Here is an 18,412-nt window from a genome sequence, read left to right as displayed (position 1 = left end):
TCTAGAATGTTATAATTTTTTTTGGTATCTCTTTTAGGTATATATATATATATATATATATATACACCTAAATATATAAAATATATAGGTTATATATAAAATATAAATATATATACATTATATATGTATGTATGTACATATATATTTGGTGTATATATTTAGTCTTCTCAATTATATATATTATATATTTAAATTTTTATGGTATTGGCAATAGAAAGTCAAGTAATTGTCAATTTGGTGCTACATTTCTATGTGGCATATAGGGTAAAACCAGAGAATTGGGTGTAAGTCGGAATCACCCTACACGTACAGTCAGTTGACAAGTCTTGTCAGTTCTATTTCTACAACGTAGCTTGCATCTGCCCCTTCTCTCAACTCAAATGGTCACCATCTTAGTTCAGACTCGTTTTACTCTTGTATTGGGCTACTGCTATGACCAGCAAATTGGTTTTCCTGCCTCGTGTCTCTCTTCTCTCCAATCCATCCTACTACCACACAGTTACCAAAAGTATGTTTCTAGAGTACAGGTTTAGCCATGTCATTCCATTTGGTATATATTTTGTGTGTGTGTGTATGTATATGTATGTATATTTGTATGTATATATACACATGTATATATGTATATGTGTGTATATATGTATGTGTATATGTGTGTGTATATATGAGCTTCATGAGCGCATATCAGCTTACATGTCAGCTTAGGCACTTAATTTTTGTTGAATTGAGGTAATGCATGTAAATGCCCCACTTTCAGTTGTCTTCTGACTAACTCCTATGAAGACCTAATAATCCTGTCAAAATTTTTCTTGCCTCATAGAACTCATTGTGCCAATCTCCCTACACATAGATGATACTTCTCAGATTTATAGTGATAAAGGTGCTAGCATTGAATGCTACACTGCTGAGGCCATGCTGGTATTAAGGCCAGGATTTTAGAAGGCGACACCAGCAGAGATGCCACCTGTTGAATTCTCACCTGATGAAAAAGCCTTTATCTGCAGATATTTATTAAGCACTGCTTATGTTCTAGGGAGGGTGTTTAGTGTTAAGGAGATGCAAAGACAAAAATTCGAACCTCCTGCCCTCCAGGACCTTAAAATGTGCATATGTAGGTATATGCAAAATACATACTAGATGAATTTGGGGGCAGATGCTAGCAGCTGGATGTTTCAAGAAAGACTATTTAGAAGGTAGCTCTTAAGCAAATAAGCCTTGAGGCCAGTGAGAGTTGTGAGAGGTGGAAGTGAGGGAATATATTTTAGAGATAAGATAGGAGTTCTTAACTTTTTGTGTCACGGATCCCTTTGGCAGTTTGGAGAAGCCTATTGACACCTTTGCAGGATAATATTTTTAAATATATAAAATAAAATATATAGGATTACAAAGGAAATCAGTTGCAAAGCAGTTATCAAAGTTGCTGTTGTTTTAAAAGAAGTTCATGATTGCTAGATTAAGAAGGGAAAGAACACCAGCTTTTTAAGTCAGAAGGCCTGAATTTAAATACTACTTCTGATGATCACTACCTGTGTGGTCTTGGCCAAGTCACTTAACTTCCTTGTGCCTTACTTTCCTCTGTGAAATAGAGGCATTGACCTAGATGACTTACGATATACCTTTTAGTGCTAGGTTGTAATCCTGTGAGCTAACATATATAAAGTACTATGCTTTGTACTAGGGATGCAGTGATTAAAAAAAAAATCTTAGTCTCTTCCTTCAAAGAGTTTGCATTCTAGTAGGAGAATAAACGTACATAAATTAGGCTGATATAAGGTAGGTTCTGATAAGACAGAGAAGAAAGAGTCAGACTAAATTTTAAGAAAATTTAAGTGTGGGCAGTTCATTTCCATCAGAGAGGATCATGGAAGGTGTCATAGGGAAGGGTGACATCTGAAGAAGACATTTAAAAAAAGAAAGATACGCAGCGAGCAGTGATATGGAAGGAATATGGTTTGTACAGTGGTCCACAGACTTGCATAGATCCTGGAAAAGAAAGAGCAAGATTGAGAACAGCTTGTAACCTTGTTTGCCTAGAACCTAGAGTGCTCAAAGGGGAGTAGTATAAAATAGTGATGGGAAGGTGTATTGGAACCAAATTGTGAAGTCTTTGAATGTCATATTAAAAATTTTACAGTACTGGCAATAGAGAGTCAAGTAATTGTCAATCTGGCATTTCTTTTCTGTATTTTGCCCCATGTGACATGTAGGGTGAAGCCAGAGAATTGGGTGCAAGTAGGAATCATTCTTCACATTAAGACTTTTATCCTTTTAGAGAGTCAAGTAATTGTCAGTTTGGCATTTCTTTTCTATATTTTGCCCCATGTGACATGTAGGGTGAAGCCAGAGAATTGGGTGCAAGTAGGAATCATTCTCCACATTAACACTTTATCCTTTAACTTTAATGATCTCAACTGTCTTTTCTATGAAAATGATTCCTAAGTCTATTTACTTGGCTCTAGTCTCCTTTCCTAAATGTCAGTCCCACACCACTAATTGCCTTTTGGGCATTTCAATTTGGATGTTCCAAACTTAGTCTGTCCAAATGGAACTCATCATCTTTACTCCCAAACTTACCATTCTTCTAGATTTCCCCAATTTCTGTTGAGTATATCATCGTGTTTCCAGATACTCAGGTTCTCTGAATCTCACTGTTTCCTCACTGTCTCTCATTCTGCATGTACAGTCAGTTTGACAAGTCTTGTCAGTTATATTTCTGCAACATAGCTTGCATCTGCGTTTCTCTCAACTCATATGGTCACCATCTTAGTTCAGGCTTGTTTTACTCTTTTATTGAGCTACTGCAACGGCCAGTAAATTGGTTTTCCTTCTTTATATCTCTCTTCTCTCCAATCTATCCCTCTACCACACAGTTACCAAAAATATATTTCTAAAGCACAGGTTTAGCCATGTCATTGCATGCTTAAGAAACTCAAGTTGATGCCTGTGATTTCTAGGATCCCATACAAACTCATCTGTTTGTCATTTAAAATCCTTTACAGTCTGGTAACAATCTACTGTTCTGTCCTGATTGTAAATTACATTACTTCGCCTATGCTTTTTTCTAATCAAACTGGCCTTGCTGTCTCACACATTATATTGTATCTGCCATATTTGTGTCTTTGCATTGGCTGGTTCCCTGAGCTGATAGGCATGCTTTCCTCCTTTCTGTCTTTTAGAATCCATAGTTTCTTTAAAAGCTCAGTTCAAGACCTCTTAGATGAGACTTTTGTGAATCTCCTGAGCTGCTTATGCCACCCTGCCCCCTGAATTATCTTGTACTTATTTCAAAGTATTTTCTGTATATTTATTGGGACATACTTATATGTACACATCTTACTCCCTTCAGTAGAATTTAAGGTCCTTGAGGACCATTCCATTTTTGTCTTTGAATTTCCAGTGGCCAGTAAAAATGTTTGTTGAGTGACTGACTGAAATTGTAAAATTTTCATTGAAAATACTCCATGTAGTTGAACTCTATTGATCAGAATTCACCTTTTAATCTCAAGTCTACTACTACAACTCATCCACATCTTTTTCAGACTGTGTGATTCCTGTCCAGGTTTTTCCTTAAATATTCTTCCTTCAGACAGCACAAAATTAAGTTGATGGGACAAAGTATTAATATGCACAAAAAGTTGAATAGCCATACGAGAATGAAATAACCATGAAAGACCACTCTAGTAGAAGGCATCTGGATTAATTTCCAAATAATTGGCATTGACAGTAAATCTGTGCTAAGAGTTCATAGAAGAGAAAGATCAGAAGAATTACCATGGGTTGACATAGTATGTGAGTTGTCAGTGCAGAATGATTTGATCTGGGGTTTGAAAATTAGTAGAAATTGAATATATGGAGAACGGCAGTGAAAGATTCACATGGAAGGAGGAATGGTATAAACAAAGTCCTGGAGTTGGGCATATTTAGGGAGCAGTTTGCAAGACATGTTGAGAAGGAAGTCTTCTACTTCTATCTTTCTATTTCTCCTTGGTATCTCCGCCAAATCCTTTATGATAGGCACCCCATTCCTATTGTTGGGTCCTATTAACCCAAATAATATTTAGTCAAAGAAAATCCTTCCATTTCCTTCCATTCTCAGAAAACCTCAGAATTTTCTAATATGTGGATGGTCTAAAGTATAGGTATTAGTATAAGAGAGATCATATGGTATAATAGCAAGTTGGCAGAGGGAATTTCTTCCCCTGGGAGCAGTGAAATCACAGTCTCTGTCCTTCTCCTAGGAATAAGTAATAATGAATGCAAGGGGATAAAGTAGGTGATTTCTTAAATTTCTCCTTAAATTTACTTGCTCTTGTTTCTGTGATACAGATCTGTTAATTGAATTGGTTTAAGCATAACAATTTAGCATTATTTTAAACTCTCACCACTTTCTACCACCCTTTAACAGAAGCTAATTCCATACTGCTTATGTCAACACAGACAAGTGTTTCCAAGTGATTTAAAAGAGAAAATGTTTGCTTTTGAACAGTTTTCTCACAAATGTTTCAACCATTTTGGCAGAAATAAATGTTTTGAAAATATTTTTAATGTTTGTATGGAAATTTGAAAATGTGAGAAAATGTTCAAAATCTTTTAATTGCAAAGAAAACTAGAGCATTTGAAAACTATCTTCAGACACATATTTGCAGTCTGCAAAGTCAAGTTAATGATTATTAGTTAAGCTCTTGTCAGTTGCTAGGAACTTTGTTAAGCTATAGCCCCGGTTCTTGAGGATCTCTTATTCCAGTGGGGGAGACAACTCATTCATGTGTATCTCAGAGAGAAGGAACTAGCATTGAGAGAAACCAGGAAAGATCTCTTGTAGAAGGTAGGATTTGAGCTGAGACTTGAAAGAAGCCTGGAAGCCAAGAAGTAAAGGTGATGAGAGAGAGCATCGTAGGCATGGAAAACAGAAATGGAGTGTTCATTATAAGAACAGAGAGAAGGGCAGTGGCTCTGGATCACAGAGTTTGTGGACAATAATAAAGATAAGACTGGAAAGGTAGGAAGGGTCTAGTTTCAGAAGGATTTTAAATGCCAGATAGAAGATTTTTTCATTTGATCCTGGAATAGGAAGCCCCCAGAGTTTATTGAGATCACTTTGGCAGCCAAATGGAGGATGGATTGGAGTTAGGAAAGGCTTGAGGTAGGGAGACCAATGAGAAGGCTATTTATTGCAGTAGTCTAGGGGCCACAACTTACAGTTTAAGAAGCGCTGAAGGGGTTGTGAGTGGAAACAGTTTAAGAAGCCCTGGTCTAGGTGTGAGATAATGAGGGCCTGCACCATGTTAGGCAGCCATGAGACGGAAGCATATACTGGAGGTGTTGGTTATGAAAATAGGCAACTTGAAAACAGATTGACTATGTGAGAGTAAGGAGTCCAGGATGACACCTACAGTGGGAATCTGGAGGATTTGGATAATGATGGTGCCTTTGATAGGGGAAAATGGGAGGGTTTTGGGGGAAAGGAAATGAGTTCGGTTTTGGACATGTTGCTTTTATGGTGTCTATGGAGTATCAAGTTGGAGATGTACCATAGGCAGCTGGAGATGAGGGACGAGAGGTCAGGACTGGACAGATCTGAAAATTAACTTCATAAAAATGATAATTGAATCTATGGAAACTGCTGTGATCACTAAGGGAGCTAAGCTAATATAGAGGGAGAAAAGAAGAGAACCCAGGACAGAATCTTGAGTGGGAGATATCTATGCTTAGTGAGAATGAACTGTATGAAAATTCAGTGGAGAAGATTGAGAGCTGTGGGCAGGAGGAAAACTGAGAATACTGTAAAAGAAGGATTAGAAAGGAGAGAGTGTCAAGGAGACAAGAGTGACCAGTACAATCGGACGTTTCAGAGTGGTCTAGAAGGCAAGAACTGGGAAAAACCCACTAGATTTGGCAATTAAAAGATCACTGGTAATTTTGGAGGGGGAAATTTCAGTTAAATAATAATTAAATAATAAATAATTCAGTTAAATAGAGAATTAAGAAGAGAGTGAGAGGAAAGCAAATGTAGGCATGGATTGCAGATGGCCTTATCAAGGAGTTTAACTATGAACTTTATTCAGATAAAGTGAAGTTTCTCTTAAGAATGGAGGAGTCATAGCTATATTTGTAGGCAACGGTGAAATAGTCATTAGTCAGTAAGAGATTAAAGATTAGTGAGAAAGTTGGGTTGATGGGACAATCTGTTGGATAAGATGAAATGGAATGAGACCACTTGAACATGCATAGGAGTTTGCCTTTGGCAAGGAGAAGGGTTATCACCCCTTCATGTGAGATGGGGTGAAGAAAGAGATTATGGGGAAGATATCTATGTGATGTGAGATGTGGAGGAGCAGAGAAGAAGGAACTCATGGTGACTCATCATAATTATTTTCAATTCAGTATGAGGCAAGCTTTTCAGCTGACAGGATTGGAGGAGCAGGGTAGGAATTCTAGGGACATATGAAGAGATATATGCCAGTGAATGTGATAGTGAATTCATTAGAGAAATGTATAAGGATTGCCTTGCTGCTGTGAAGGCCTAGCTGACATTACATAACATAAATTTGTAGCGAACAGTCAGCAGCTTTTTGTTTTGTAATTTTCTTCAACTCCATTCAGCATCATGAGTAGGAGCTAGTGGAGTGGATGGTGGATTTTACTCAAGAGTGGGGCTTGGCAAGGCATCTTTGACAGTAGGATAAAGGGGGCGAGGAACTCAAGTTTAAAGGATAGTATAGAGTTGAATTGATTCCCCTGGGGTGGAGGGTTGAGATAATAAGGGGAGATAATGTAGCCAGGTACAGGGGTGATGGACAGTCAGTCAATAAGTATTTATTAAATGTCTGCTTTGTACCAGTCACTGTGCTACATGCTGGGGATAAAATGAAAAAAAAAATACCTGCCCTCAAAGAGTTTACCTGTCGAATGAGGGAAACAATGAAAACATGAATCAATGAATGTAAGATAGAGGTAAAGGCATCAGCTTCTGGGAACATTAGGGAAAGGTTCCACTAGGAGGTGGCACATTAGCTGAATCTGAACTGAGAATTAAGAGACCAAGGTTTTAGGTCCAGCTTTGTTACTGATAAACTGTTTCTCCACATGGTCAAATTTCTTCACTACTTTAGGCCTCAAATTCCTTTGAGGGGTTTAGACTGTGGATAATCTCTAAGGTCCCTTCTATTCTAAAATACAATGGTTCTTAAATTTCCCTTTTTAATCTTTTCTTTTTTCCCAAAGTAAATCGTGTTAGTTCTCCCTTTCCAGTTTCATGCATAATGAATTATTTGAGAGAAATTGGAGAAAACATGTTAATTTGACAAAGTAAACTTGAATTATTTTTCTTCAGCATTTTCTCAAAAAGTAATACCTTCCTTATTCTTTTTATCATAGAAATATGTATATGTATACACATATATTTATGATATATGTATATTTTGAAAATGGATAAAGTTTCTAGGAAGTCTCAGTGTTGAGAAGTTTTTCTGGTTTTGTGTACTCTCAGTAGATACCATAGCCATGACAACAGTTGTAAAAATAGGGCATTACAGTTGCCCAGTTGTCTGGTATCACTGACTTTTGTTCAGAGGACACTTACTTTTACAGCTTCAGCTGACTGGGAGAGGCTGTAGCAATTCAGTTTCAGGAAGTGGGTCAGCATTACTGTGAATCAGAATCATTTATTATAAACTGTAATATATGGAGGCTGGTCTTCACTCTCAAAAGTCATTTGTTGACTTTTAAAAAAAAGGTATAAAAAGTGCTTGTTGGAAGTTATAGGAAATGTAAAAACAAAAAAGATTCAGATGGAGTTTAATTTCCCCTTATGACACCAGTTCCTTAACAAAGACTCTATGGGCATGAATCCCATGGCAGGGAACCGTCTTTCTACAGCCTGGTTATTCTGTCATGAAGAAAAACAGAAAAGACTGGAACAGTGACTGTGCTGAAATACTCAAAGCTGAGGGAAACCTGAGGATCATCCTTTCAGAATAGATTTAAAAACAAAACAAAGCAAAACTCTTTTTACCCCAAACTTGTGTTCGTGATTGTTTCCATATTCAGAGGTTTTAGAATTGTTAGGATGATTAATACAGACATGGAAATAAGCACTTGACTGCTAATTAAGTGGGTATAAAAACAGCAAGTTAAAGTACGCTTGGCCAGGCAAGTAGACATTTATGGGATTAATTTAGTAGGGGGTCAAGGTCACCAACCCCATGCACTGAAAAGATGGGAACATGAAGATCTGTGGTTGTAGCAGTTATGAAGGGAAGCTTGCTTCTTGTACTCAGGTGTTCATAATGACTTTCAGCTGTTTTTTGGAACTGTGGCTTAAATCATCTGATGCTACTTGCCCAACACTAGCAGAAATATTTGAACCAACCAGGATTTGGCTCTTATTAAACCCAGTTGTTTAACCCAGAGTCTTTGAATGGAGGTTTCTTTGCTTCCAGAACTACTTCTCCTCTCTCTCCATCTGCCTTTCCCTCTCCCTACCTTCTTCCCTTCCTTCCATTTCTGTATACCTCCATTCAAGTATACAAGAAATGCATGGGGGTGGGAATTGCTACAGTATATATGGTCAAGATGTAGTAAGGGTAAAGTGTGAGATATTATTAATTTTTTTTCTTTTAAGAAAAGAGGTATTTCAGTGTGAAACCATTTTATTTCTGTTACTCACTAGGTAGAAATGGAATGAATAGGTGAAAGATATGATATTATCTTTTCATTTATAAAGTACACAATTGGGAACAGTAAACATGAAATATTTGATTACTTTTTGGCCCCCAAACAGGGTACAATATAGTATATTAAAAAATCTGGTTACCATTGAAATTTGTGGTTAGCCATCTACATGATGTGTAATTCAAAAAAAATCTCAGTTTTATAGCTTCCTCCATGAAAGGCCAGACTTTATAAATTATATTTCTCATAAAAAGTAATGAATTTGATATCTACATTTAGGGGCTTTCTTCCCCACATGGCCACAAATGATTTACTTTAATATATTATATGTTAAAATAATCTACACTTGAAATTATTTCATTATACTTTTACAGAGCAGTGAACAGTCCTGTTCTAAGCATATTAACTTTATATCTGAGGGTTCTGGGGGAAAAAATGCATGAACTTGACCAAAAACCTCAACAGCATCAATATACAGATGAATCAAACCTCTCTGATAATTATCTTTAGCTAAGAGGAATCTTTGGTATCATCAATCACTGTAATTTAGACAATTTTCTTGTCTTGAGTTATTTTAAGTGGAATTTCTCTTTCTGACTTTTGTTGCTGGACTTTATTGGTAATATATAGAAACGCTGATGATAACTTAGATGATTTTCTGAGGAGGAAATGTATTTTCCCAATAATCATCTTAGTGGAGGAGGCTCTGGATTGAGAGTCAGATCTAGATTTGAATGCTATCTCTGTTATTTAACTTACTGGCTATGAGACAATAGGGAAGTCACTTCTCTCTGGACTTAAATTTCCTCATCAGTAAAATAAGGAAACTTGGAATAGATAACTTCTAATATTCCTTCCTGTTTTAACAACTTATGATTCATATTCAATAAAAATGTGGCATGCTAAAATGTTATCTATGCCATATATGAAGTAAATTAGAGATCTTCCTTGCTAATTTGCTTTGATTGATACAGTAACTACTTATTTGTGAGAGCATAATAAAATTAATGATACTGGCTTATTTGGATTTAATCAAAATTTACCACTCAGAACAGGTGAATAAGAAAAAGGACAATGAAGTTCTGTGACTTTGAAAGTAAATTAAAAACAGATCAGGAAATTGGTTTTGATTGTACTTGTTGAATTTCTTGACAAGCAGGTAGAAAGCTAGACATTTATATAATTTTACATAGTTAAACCTATGAAAAATTAGTGCTAGAGAAGAAATTAGAATGAACTATAACATACGTTACAGTGAAAATTGTTGGATTTGAATCTCATCTATGTTATATTTGCCAGTTGCATAACGCTGGAGAAGTCATTTAACCTCCTCTGATACCCACAGTCCTTTTCCATAAAATGAGGTCAAGGATACTTGCATTATTTTCATCATGGGGTTTTAAGGATTTTTTGTAAACCTTTAAATACTCTATAAACGTGAATTATCATTAGTTCCATAAGTGAGCTGCCTTTGCAAACCTTGGTGGACCTTAAAGGCTTTAGTGGGACTTTAAGAGCAGCCTTCAAGTCACAGTTGTGGGGCTACATTTGTAGTCACCTTACCTACTGATAATTTATAATGAAGAATTATGATTTATTAGTTTATTGTAACTTTTGGCAGCATTATAGACCTTTCACAGCATCTTAAATACTGAATTTATAATTTATACTGCCATTAACTGAACTCACTAAACTTGAGGTGGTAGATAGATATTTGCTGAAAATCAATTATTTAGCTTACTGAGACTTAATTATTTATATGAATGGACTATATGGGCAATAGGAAACCATCCAGCACTATATTAGATAGGCCATTACATAAGTTACTTCTGTTTTTTTTCCTGCATAAATGTCAAATATCATTCAAAAAGTTCATATATTGTAAGAAGCTCAAAGTCAGTGTTTTTTATTTTGCAGTTATCCAAGATAAGGGGCCTTGGGAGGTGCTCAGACTTAGGGACAGGAATATAGCTGTTGATCCAGCAAAGGAGGCTGAGGAGGAATAGCCACCCAAACAAGAGGAGGGATAGCAGTGTCATGAAAAACAAGGAAGGAAAGAATAGTTAGGTGAAGGGAATGATCAGCAGTGTTAAAAATTTCTGAGATGTCAAGAAATATAAAGGTTGAGAAAAGGTCAGTGAATTTTTAGCAGTTGAAGTTGTTAGTAACCTCAAAACAAGCAGTTAAGATTGGAAATCAGATTGTAAGGGTTACAAGATTGTAAGGGTTACATAAGTCGAAGTTGAAAAGTTATAAACGGTAAGTGTAGATGACTTTTTCTTTGAGTTTTTCCTGTGAAAAGAGACAGGGATGGCCTCAGGGGCAAGTGAAATTTATTTAGAGGTGAAGGTAAACTGGATATATTTATAGGCAGCATGAAAGGACCTGTTAGAGGTAAAAGAAGTGAATAGGAATAATCTAAGAGGAAAGCTCCTAGGATAGACCAAAGGAGATGAATCCAAGGGTACAAATAATGACCTTGGCCTAGACAACAAAAAATTAAATTTTTTATCAGAGTCTAGAGCAAAGAAGTGACTGGAGGATGACATAAAGTAGTTTTAAGGTAAAGAGTAGGGGAAAAGGAGGAGTTTATGACAGATGGCCTTACTCAGTTCTTTGTGGAGGAAGAAGAGGTGACATAGCAAGCCGGAGGAAAGCAGAGAAGGTTTGGAAGAGCCATTTGAGGAATGTGATAATCAGGGAAGAGTAAATAAATTGCTATATAGTAGTGACAATACAGTTGAGATAAGGTAACATATTGTTATGACTTCCTCCAATTAGTATTGAGCAGAATGTTAATAAGTACGAAGAAAGTAAATTGCAGGGGAATCTAGAATTGGGATTTGGCATGACATGAGCAGCAGTAGATCCATGGGGCAGAGGATTCAAGGGGAAAGGACAGAGTATATAGTTGAACTATTTAATTATAGGACCAGGACTGCAAACAAAAGAAAATAGAGCAGGGGTGATGAATTGGCAGAGCAATAGGAGGTGGATGGGTGGGGAGTGATGATGTAAATGAAAGCAATTATAGTTATCAAGAGGCAACTTTGATACAGTGTATAGAATTCTAGATTCAGAAGAACTCAGTTTCAAAAAGGTCCTTAAAAAAGAGAAAAGTACTATTATCATATTTCTGGAACCCTTTCATAGAGAAAAAATTGCATATTATTGTCTAAATATAGTAATAATAACTTTATATATTGCTTTAAGATTTGTATCATCTATATATAACATCTTAATCAATTTCCATAACAAAGAGTTGTGCAGATTCTTTTTTTCTCTGCAAGTATGGTTTCATTTTTAAAAATTAATTAATTAATTGATTTTTAGATTACAACATTCATTTCCACAAAATTTTTAGTTCCAATTTTTCTCCCCATCTCTTCCCTGTCCCCATCCCATAACACCTTGCATTCTGATTACCCCTTCCCCCATCTTCCCTCCCTTCTATCATACTCCAACTTTCCCTTGTCCCCATCTTCTCACTTTTCTTGTAGGGCAAGATAGATTTTTATACTCCATTACCTGTATTTATTATTCCTAGTTATATGCAATAACAGTTCTCAACATTCATTTCTAATACTTTGAATTCTAACTTCTCTCCCTTCTTCCCTCTCCACCCATCCCTAATGAGAAGGCAAACAATTCAATACAGGCTATATATATGTCATTTTGCAAAAGACTTTCATAATAGTCATGTTGTGTAAGACTAACTATTTCCCTACACCCTACTCCGTCCCCCCTTTATTCTGTTCTCATTTGACCTTGTCCCTTCCCAAAAGTGTTTACTTCTAGTTACTCCCTTCCCCCATTTGCCCTCCCTTCTATCATCTCTCTCATCCCACTTGTCCTCTTCTCCCCTACTTTTCTGTATTGTAAGATAGATTTTCATACCAAATTGAGTGAGCATGTTATTCCCTCCTTAAGCCATATGTGAAGACAGTAAGCTTCACTTTTCCCCTCTTACCTCCTCCTTTTTTCCTCCATTGTAAAAGATTTTTCTTATCTCTTTTATGAGTTATAGCCTGCCCCATTCCATTTCTCCCTTTCTCCTCCCAATATATTCGTCTCTCACCCCTTAATTTTATTTTTTGTATAGATATCATCCCTTATGAATCAACTCAACCTGTTCTCTGTGTGTGTGTGTGTGTGTGTGTGTGTGTGTGTGTATATAATCCCTCTACCTATCCAAATACTGAGAAAAGTCTCAAGAGTTACAAATATTATCTTTCCATGTAGGTAAACAGTTCAGCTTTAGAAAGTCCTTTATGATTTCTCTTTCCTGTTTACCTTTTCATGCTTCTCTTGATTCTTGTGTTTGAAAGCTAAATTTTCTCTTCACTTCTGGTTTTTTTTATCAAGAATTCTTGAAAGTCCTCTATATCATTAAATGATCATTTTTTCCCTTTAAGTATTATACTCAGTTGTTGGGGATGGAAGCTCAATTCCAGGTGGACAGTCTCGGGCGGGTAAAGGTGGGAACTTCTAAATCTTAGAGTTCTCACGAGACCCCCCAGGAAACGACTGGGAATCGAGGTGAACCGAGCTATCTCGTGTATTTCCACCTCTTCCCGTGAGAAACGTGATGGGAGAGAGCTCTCCCCGCCCTCGAGATTGTCCCAGATCTGGGCACACTATTGTTATCTAACAGCACGGTATTCAGATGCAAACTATGCTGCTGAAGGTTAAGTAGGATCAGGAAAGCCTGAAAGTTCTCTTGGGCGGAGGGGCGCGGAACAGTGAGGACAACAAGGCTCCGCTTTTCCTCTCTCTTCTCTCCCCTCCCCCTCTCTCCCCACTTATACTTCTACTTCCAATCTCTTATTGTAAGATCTTTGCCTCCTTGGGAGATTCTTCGCTCCCTCCTAAGGAAGAATTCCTCTGCACTTGTAACTAGACCCTGAAATAAAGCTCAACCCTTGTTCGACTCTGGAACGTCCTTTCTCTCATACGAGCATCCGGTTTGGCCAACCGAAGACCTCGGGATAGAGGTAAGAAGACTCGGGTAGCCCTCAGGCCTCTAGGCCTGGCACTCAGTTTTGCTGGATAGGTGATTCTTGGTTTTAATCCCAGTTCCTTTGACTTCTGGAATAGCCTATTCCAAGTCCTTCATCCCTTAATGTGGAAGCTGCCAGATCCTGTGTTATCCAGACTGTATTTTCCACAGTACTTGAATTGTTTCTTTCTAGCTGCTTGCAATATTTTCTCCTTGACCTGGGAACTCTGAAATTTGGCCACAATATTCCTAGGAGTTTCTCTTTTTGGGTTTCTTTCAGGAGTTGATCAGTGTATTCTTTTGATATTTATTTTGCCCTCTGGTTCTAAGAATATCAGGGCAGTTTTCCTTGATAATTTCATGAAAAATAATGTCTAGGCTCTTTTTTTGATCATGACTTTCAGGTAGTCCCATAATCTTTAAATTATCTCTCCTGGATCTATTTTCCAGGTCAGCTGTTTTTCCAATGAGATATTTCACATTATCTTCTGTTTTTTCATTCTTTTGGTTTTGTTTTGTAATTTCTTGGTTTCTCATAAAGTCATTAGCTTCCCTCAGCTCCACTCTCATTTTTAAAGAACTATTTATTTCAGTGAGCTTTTGAACTTCCTTTTCTGTTTGGCTGATTCTGCTTTTTAAAGCCTTCTTCTCCTCATTGGCTTTTTGGACCTCTTTTGCCAGTTGAATTAGACTATTTTTAAAGGTGTTATTTTCTTCAGCAAGCTGTTGACTTGCTTTTCAAACTCTTCCATGGCCTGAGCCCGTTGCATGTTCATTTGGGAGGTACTGGATACAGAAGACTTGACTTCCTCTGACAGTAGGTATTGTTTTTCCTCATCTGAAAGGATGGAAAGAAATATCCATTCATCAAGAAAGTAACTTTCTATAGTCTTATTTTTTCCCCCTTTTTGGGCAAGTTACTTGACTTCTGAATCCTTTGTCAAGAGGAGGGTCCTAGTGCCCCTCCTCTCCCCAGGATGGTGCTCAGGGCTGAGATTCAGATCACCTGCTCAATTCCCCCAGGATCTTTAGGTGGAGGTAGGGCTGCCGCTCAGGGCTGAGGTTCAGAGCAGCTTCTGAATCCCCCCAGGAGCTTTAGGTGGGGGCAGGGCTGCCACTGATGGCTGAGGTTCAGATCAGTTGTTCATTTCCAGGGTTCTTCACAGATGGATGCTGCCACTGCTACTGCAACCACCTACCTGGGGCCAATGCTTGGGGAGACCCTACTCCCAGCTGGGAAAGCCCTTTCACTGACCTTTGAAACTCTCTTTGACACTTGTGGGTTGAGGGATCTGAGACCCTTCCTGCTGGGGATTCTGCCCCAGAGACCTGTTCTGGTCCTGTTCCTCCAGGTGCCATGTGGCCAGGGCTGTCTCAGCTCATCTCAGCATCCTGTGGGATAGACCTTTCCTGTCAGCCTTCCAGGTTACCTTTGGCTGGAAATCTCTTTCACTCTGTTGTTCTTTGGCTTCTGCTGCTCTAGAATTTGTTGAGAGTCATTTTTTACAGGTATTTTATGGGCTGTGGGGGAAGAACTATAGTATGTGTGTCTTTCTACTCTGTCGTCATGGCTCTACCCCTTGTGCAGATTCTTAAAAACACAATTTTAATCATGCTGCCATTTTGGGAAACATTCAGACCTCTGATAAGGAATCTCTTGATGTGGTTTGTGTTGATATAATTAGAAGGGTGATGGGGTATGAAGTCCATTAAAGTTTTCCATAGTCATTAGTTCCTTCAGTGTAGCTGCCTTGGAACTTGAGCTGGCCATATCATTGGATCCAGAATAAGGATTCGATATAAATCCAATATAAATGAGGATCCCTGAATAAAGATCATTCTGTATAGGGCAATGTCAGAGTCTTCTGTCTGGTAAGTTGAACTAGGGCTTTTTGTGTCTTCTGCTTCCATACGGAGTACCTAGCTTTGACCTTGTTTCTTCATATCTCCTGCCCTTATAGATTGTTTTTCTCTTTTCCACACTTTCATGACCTCTAGATTTTATGTACTTACTAGGCATGAACACCACAACTGGTCCTGTATTTCCTTTCCAGGATTGGCTCTCCAAATTCTGGCTTTCAGCCCAGGCTTTGGGATACAATGCTATGCATGACTCAGGATGATGCAAGGGCTTGGTGAACAATCATTTCATGAGTGCTAATCACAGCTTCATTTCAGACTTAGGTGACCCTCATCAAGTTACTCAGTCACTTAGTACCTCTATCAGTGAATCAGAGATGGCCTTTGTCAAAGGAGTATTGTTTGGGATAAGGAAATCATAATGTGAAGTATCTGTGTGTTGTATTACCATAGGGGAGAAATTTTTAACAATTAAATGAATGAAAGTATAATGTGACAGTAAAATCAGCTGCTAACAGTATTAGTTTACCATTCTAACAAAGGTCTTTCTGTATTTCCTGTTTCCCCACAAAAAGCCTAAAGGTATTGGATAAAGATATCCTATTTTGTTTGTAATATAGTAACATTCTTTGGTCCCTATTGGACCAAAATCTCCTTTCAAATTTGTAGGATTTAGTCCTACAAGGGTTCTATAAAAGGAATTTGTTGCTTGTTTACTACTCATGAATGAAAGTTTAGAAGCATTTAAAGTCCAATTTTGTTTCCTTAGTTCAATGATAAATTTTGTGTTAGGAAATCTGTCAAGTAAAAGGAATACATTACTTAGCACTTTTTATCCTCATATGTGCAAAGAATAATGCAACATTTCCCCTGATTATGTTTTAGATATCTGATATCCATGTCACTGGAGAGTCAGAGGATATGTCTGCTAAAGAAAGATTGTTATTATGGACACAGCAGACGACTGAAGGCTATGCTGGAATTCGTTGTGAAAATTTCACTACCTGCTGGAGAGATGGAAAATTATTTAATGCCATCATTCATAAATACAGGTATGAAATAATTTTTTTTAACTATATGACTAGAAGGCATTTGTCTGATTTAAATTTCCATTTGTTAGAAAAAATGAATCAAGAGCCCTGTACCTTTTAGCCAGTGAGGCTCTTCTCTGTGTAACCCAAACCTGAGTACATGTGAAAAAGTGCCAAGATTATAGACTTAGATCTGAAAGTTACCTTAGAGTTTAGAGTTGACTGGGGAACTTGTGACCTCAAGACCACACATGGCCCTCTAGGTCCTCAAGTGCATCCCTTTGACTGAATCCAAACTTCACAGAACCCCTTAATAAAACCACAGAACCCCTTAATAAAAAGATTTGTTCTGTAAAACTTGAACTCAGTCAAAAGACTACATCCAAGGACCTAGAAGGCCACATGTGGCCTCAGGGCCACAGGTTCCCTATCCCTGTTTTCATTTTACAGTTGAAGAAACTGAGGCCTAGAGACGATAAGATTTTAACTAAGACTTTAACTCAGATTATTTGATTCCTAACTCAATATTTTTCCCCCTGAACCACCTCCCTTACATTTTTTTTTGATTGTGAGATTGATTTCTTTGACACACATCCACTACATTTTCTAGTCTTACTATTCACAGAGGAATATCCTGGATTCTGTTTTTCTAAAAAGAGTTATTTTAAAAAAGATCATTACAGTTGACTAGTGAGAAGAAAAGCAGTTTTTAGCCCCTGAAACCAGTGTCAGGACTCTGATTATATGATTTTCACTGAAAAGAAGAATGGAAATTTTGACATTAATTAAGAGTATTAAAGGATTTTGGTTTTAAGATTTCACCAATATTCTCTAAGTGCTTCACTCAGCTTGTCTGTTTTTGTAGAGGAAAAATTGTGGAATGCATCTAGCTTCTTAATATGAGTATTAATTATAGTCTTTTAATTTTTTTTTTGGATTGCCTGTCATTTTGATCCTGAACTTTCGGTATTCTTAAATAGCCTCTAGGTTTTTGACTTAATTTTTTTGTCATTGTTGTTCCTAGCAAATAAATATCTGCATTTTATTATAATTGCCTTTTTCTAAAATTTTACAGAGACAAACTTGTAACCTAAAAATTTCAGAGTTAGATCATGTTTAAGTTTGTGCATGATAGATTATGTTGGCAGATCTTTGTATTTCATTCTTTCTAGATTCAGTTTCCTGTAAACATATTGCAGAGATAAGAATTCGCAGACTTAGAAATAGTCACCTTCTTTATCCTAGACCACCAGGCTATAAACCTGGCATGGCAATGTTTATGTGTCTGACTTCTTATTTTGTTTTTAATGAGCCCTTCCTAGGCTTTAAGCTTTCTGTCCTGAAAATGGCAGCTAGACTTTATCTTATTGTGATTGACAATGGCTTCTTAATTCCAAAGCTTGACTTTTAGTAGTCCATTGTATCTGGGTTGGTTTAGATTAAGAAAATTCCCAGTCATATTGTAGCATCTGGTTTCCTTATTTTTGAAAAAGATGCTCCTTCACTTACTGTCCTGGACTGGTATTTAGGCTCCCCTTTTCTCTGCAATACTTATGGCTTAGGACCATGAGATGCATTGAAAAATATTGTGTAAAGGCTATCCCCCTCCTGCTCCCCATGGACACAAAAATAACAAGGATATTTAGGTTTCTAGGTAGTGGAAGAAGTGTGGTATACTGGAAAAACACTGCCTCTGAAGTCAGAACACCTTGGCTCCAATCCCACTTCTGACTGTAGTGACTGAGTGATCTTGAACAAGTCACTGCACTTTCCTGGGCTTCAGTTTACAAACATGTTAAAATTAGGGAACTGATCAAATGACTTCTAAGGTCCCTTCTAGCCACACATGTAT

At 37.3% G+C, this 18,412-nt stretch overlaps 1 protein-coding gene across 25 annotated transcripts in view; it reads left to right on the top strand.

Annotated features, from left to right (window-relative positions):
• DST (dystonin) overlaps nt 1-18,412 on the top strand; it is a 608,843-nt gene that overhangs the window by 346,056 nt on the left and 244,375 nt on the right. For all 25 annotated transcript variants that reach the window (XM_072642521.1, XM_072642508.1, XM_072642527.1 and 22 more), the window contains one exon: nt 16,415-16,581. In XM_072642521.1, coding sequence (XP_072498622.1) covers nt 16,415-16,581 — 167 coding nt within the window. The remainder of the gene's footprint in view (nt 1-16,414; nt 16,582-18,412) is intronic.

The sequence above is a fragment of the Notamacropus eugenii genome, chromosome 2 (assembly GCF_028372415.1).
Source record: "Notamacropus eugenii isolate mMacEug1 chromosome 2, mMacEug1.pri_v2, whole genome shotgun sequence".
In the NCBI taxonomy this organism is placed as follows: Eukaryota; Metazoa; Chordata; class Mammalia; order Diprotodontia; family Macropodidae; genus Notamacropus; species Notamacropus eugenii.
This window is presented reverse-complemented; position numbering and strand designations above follow the sequence as displayed.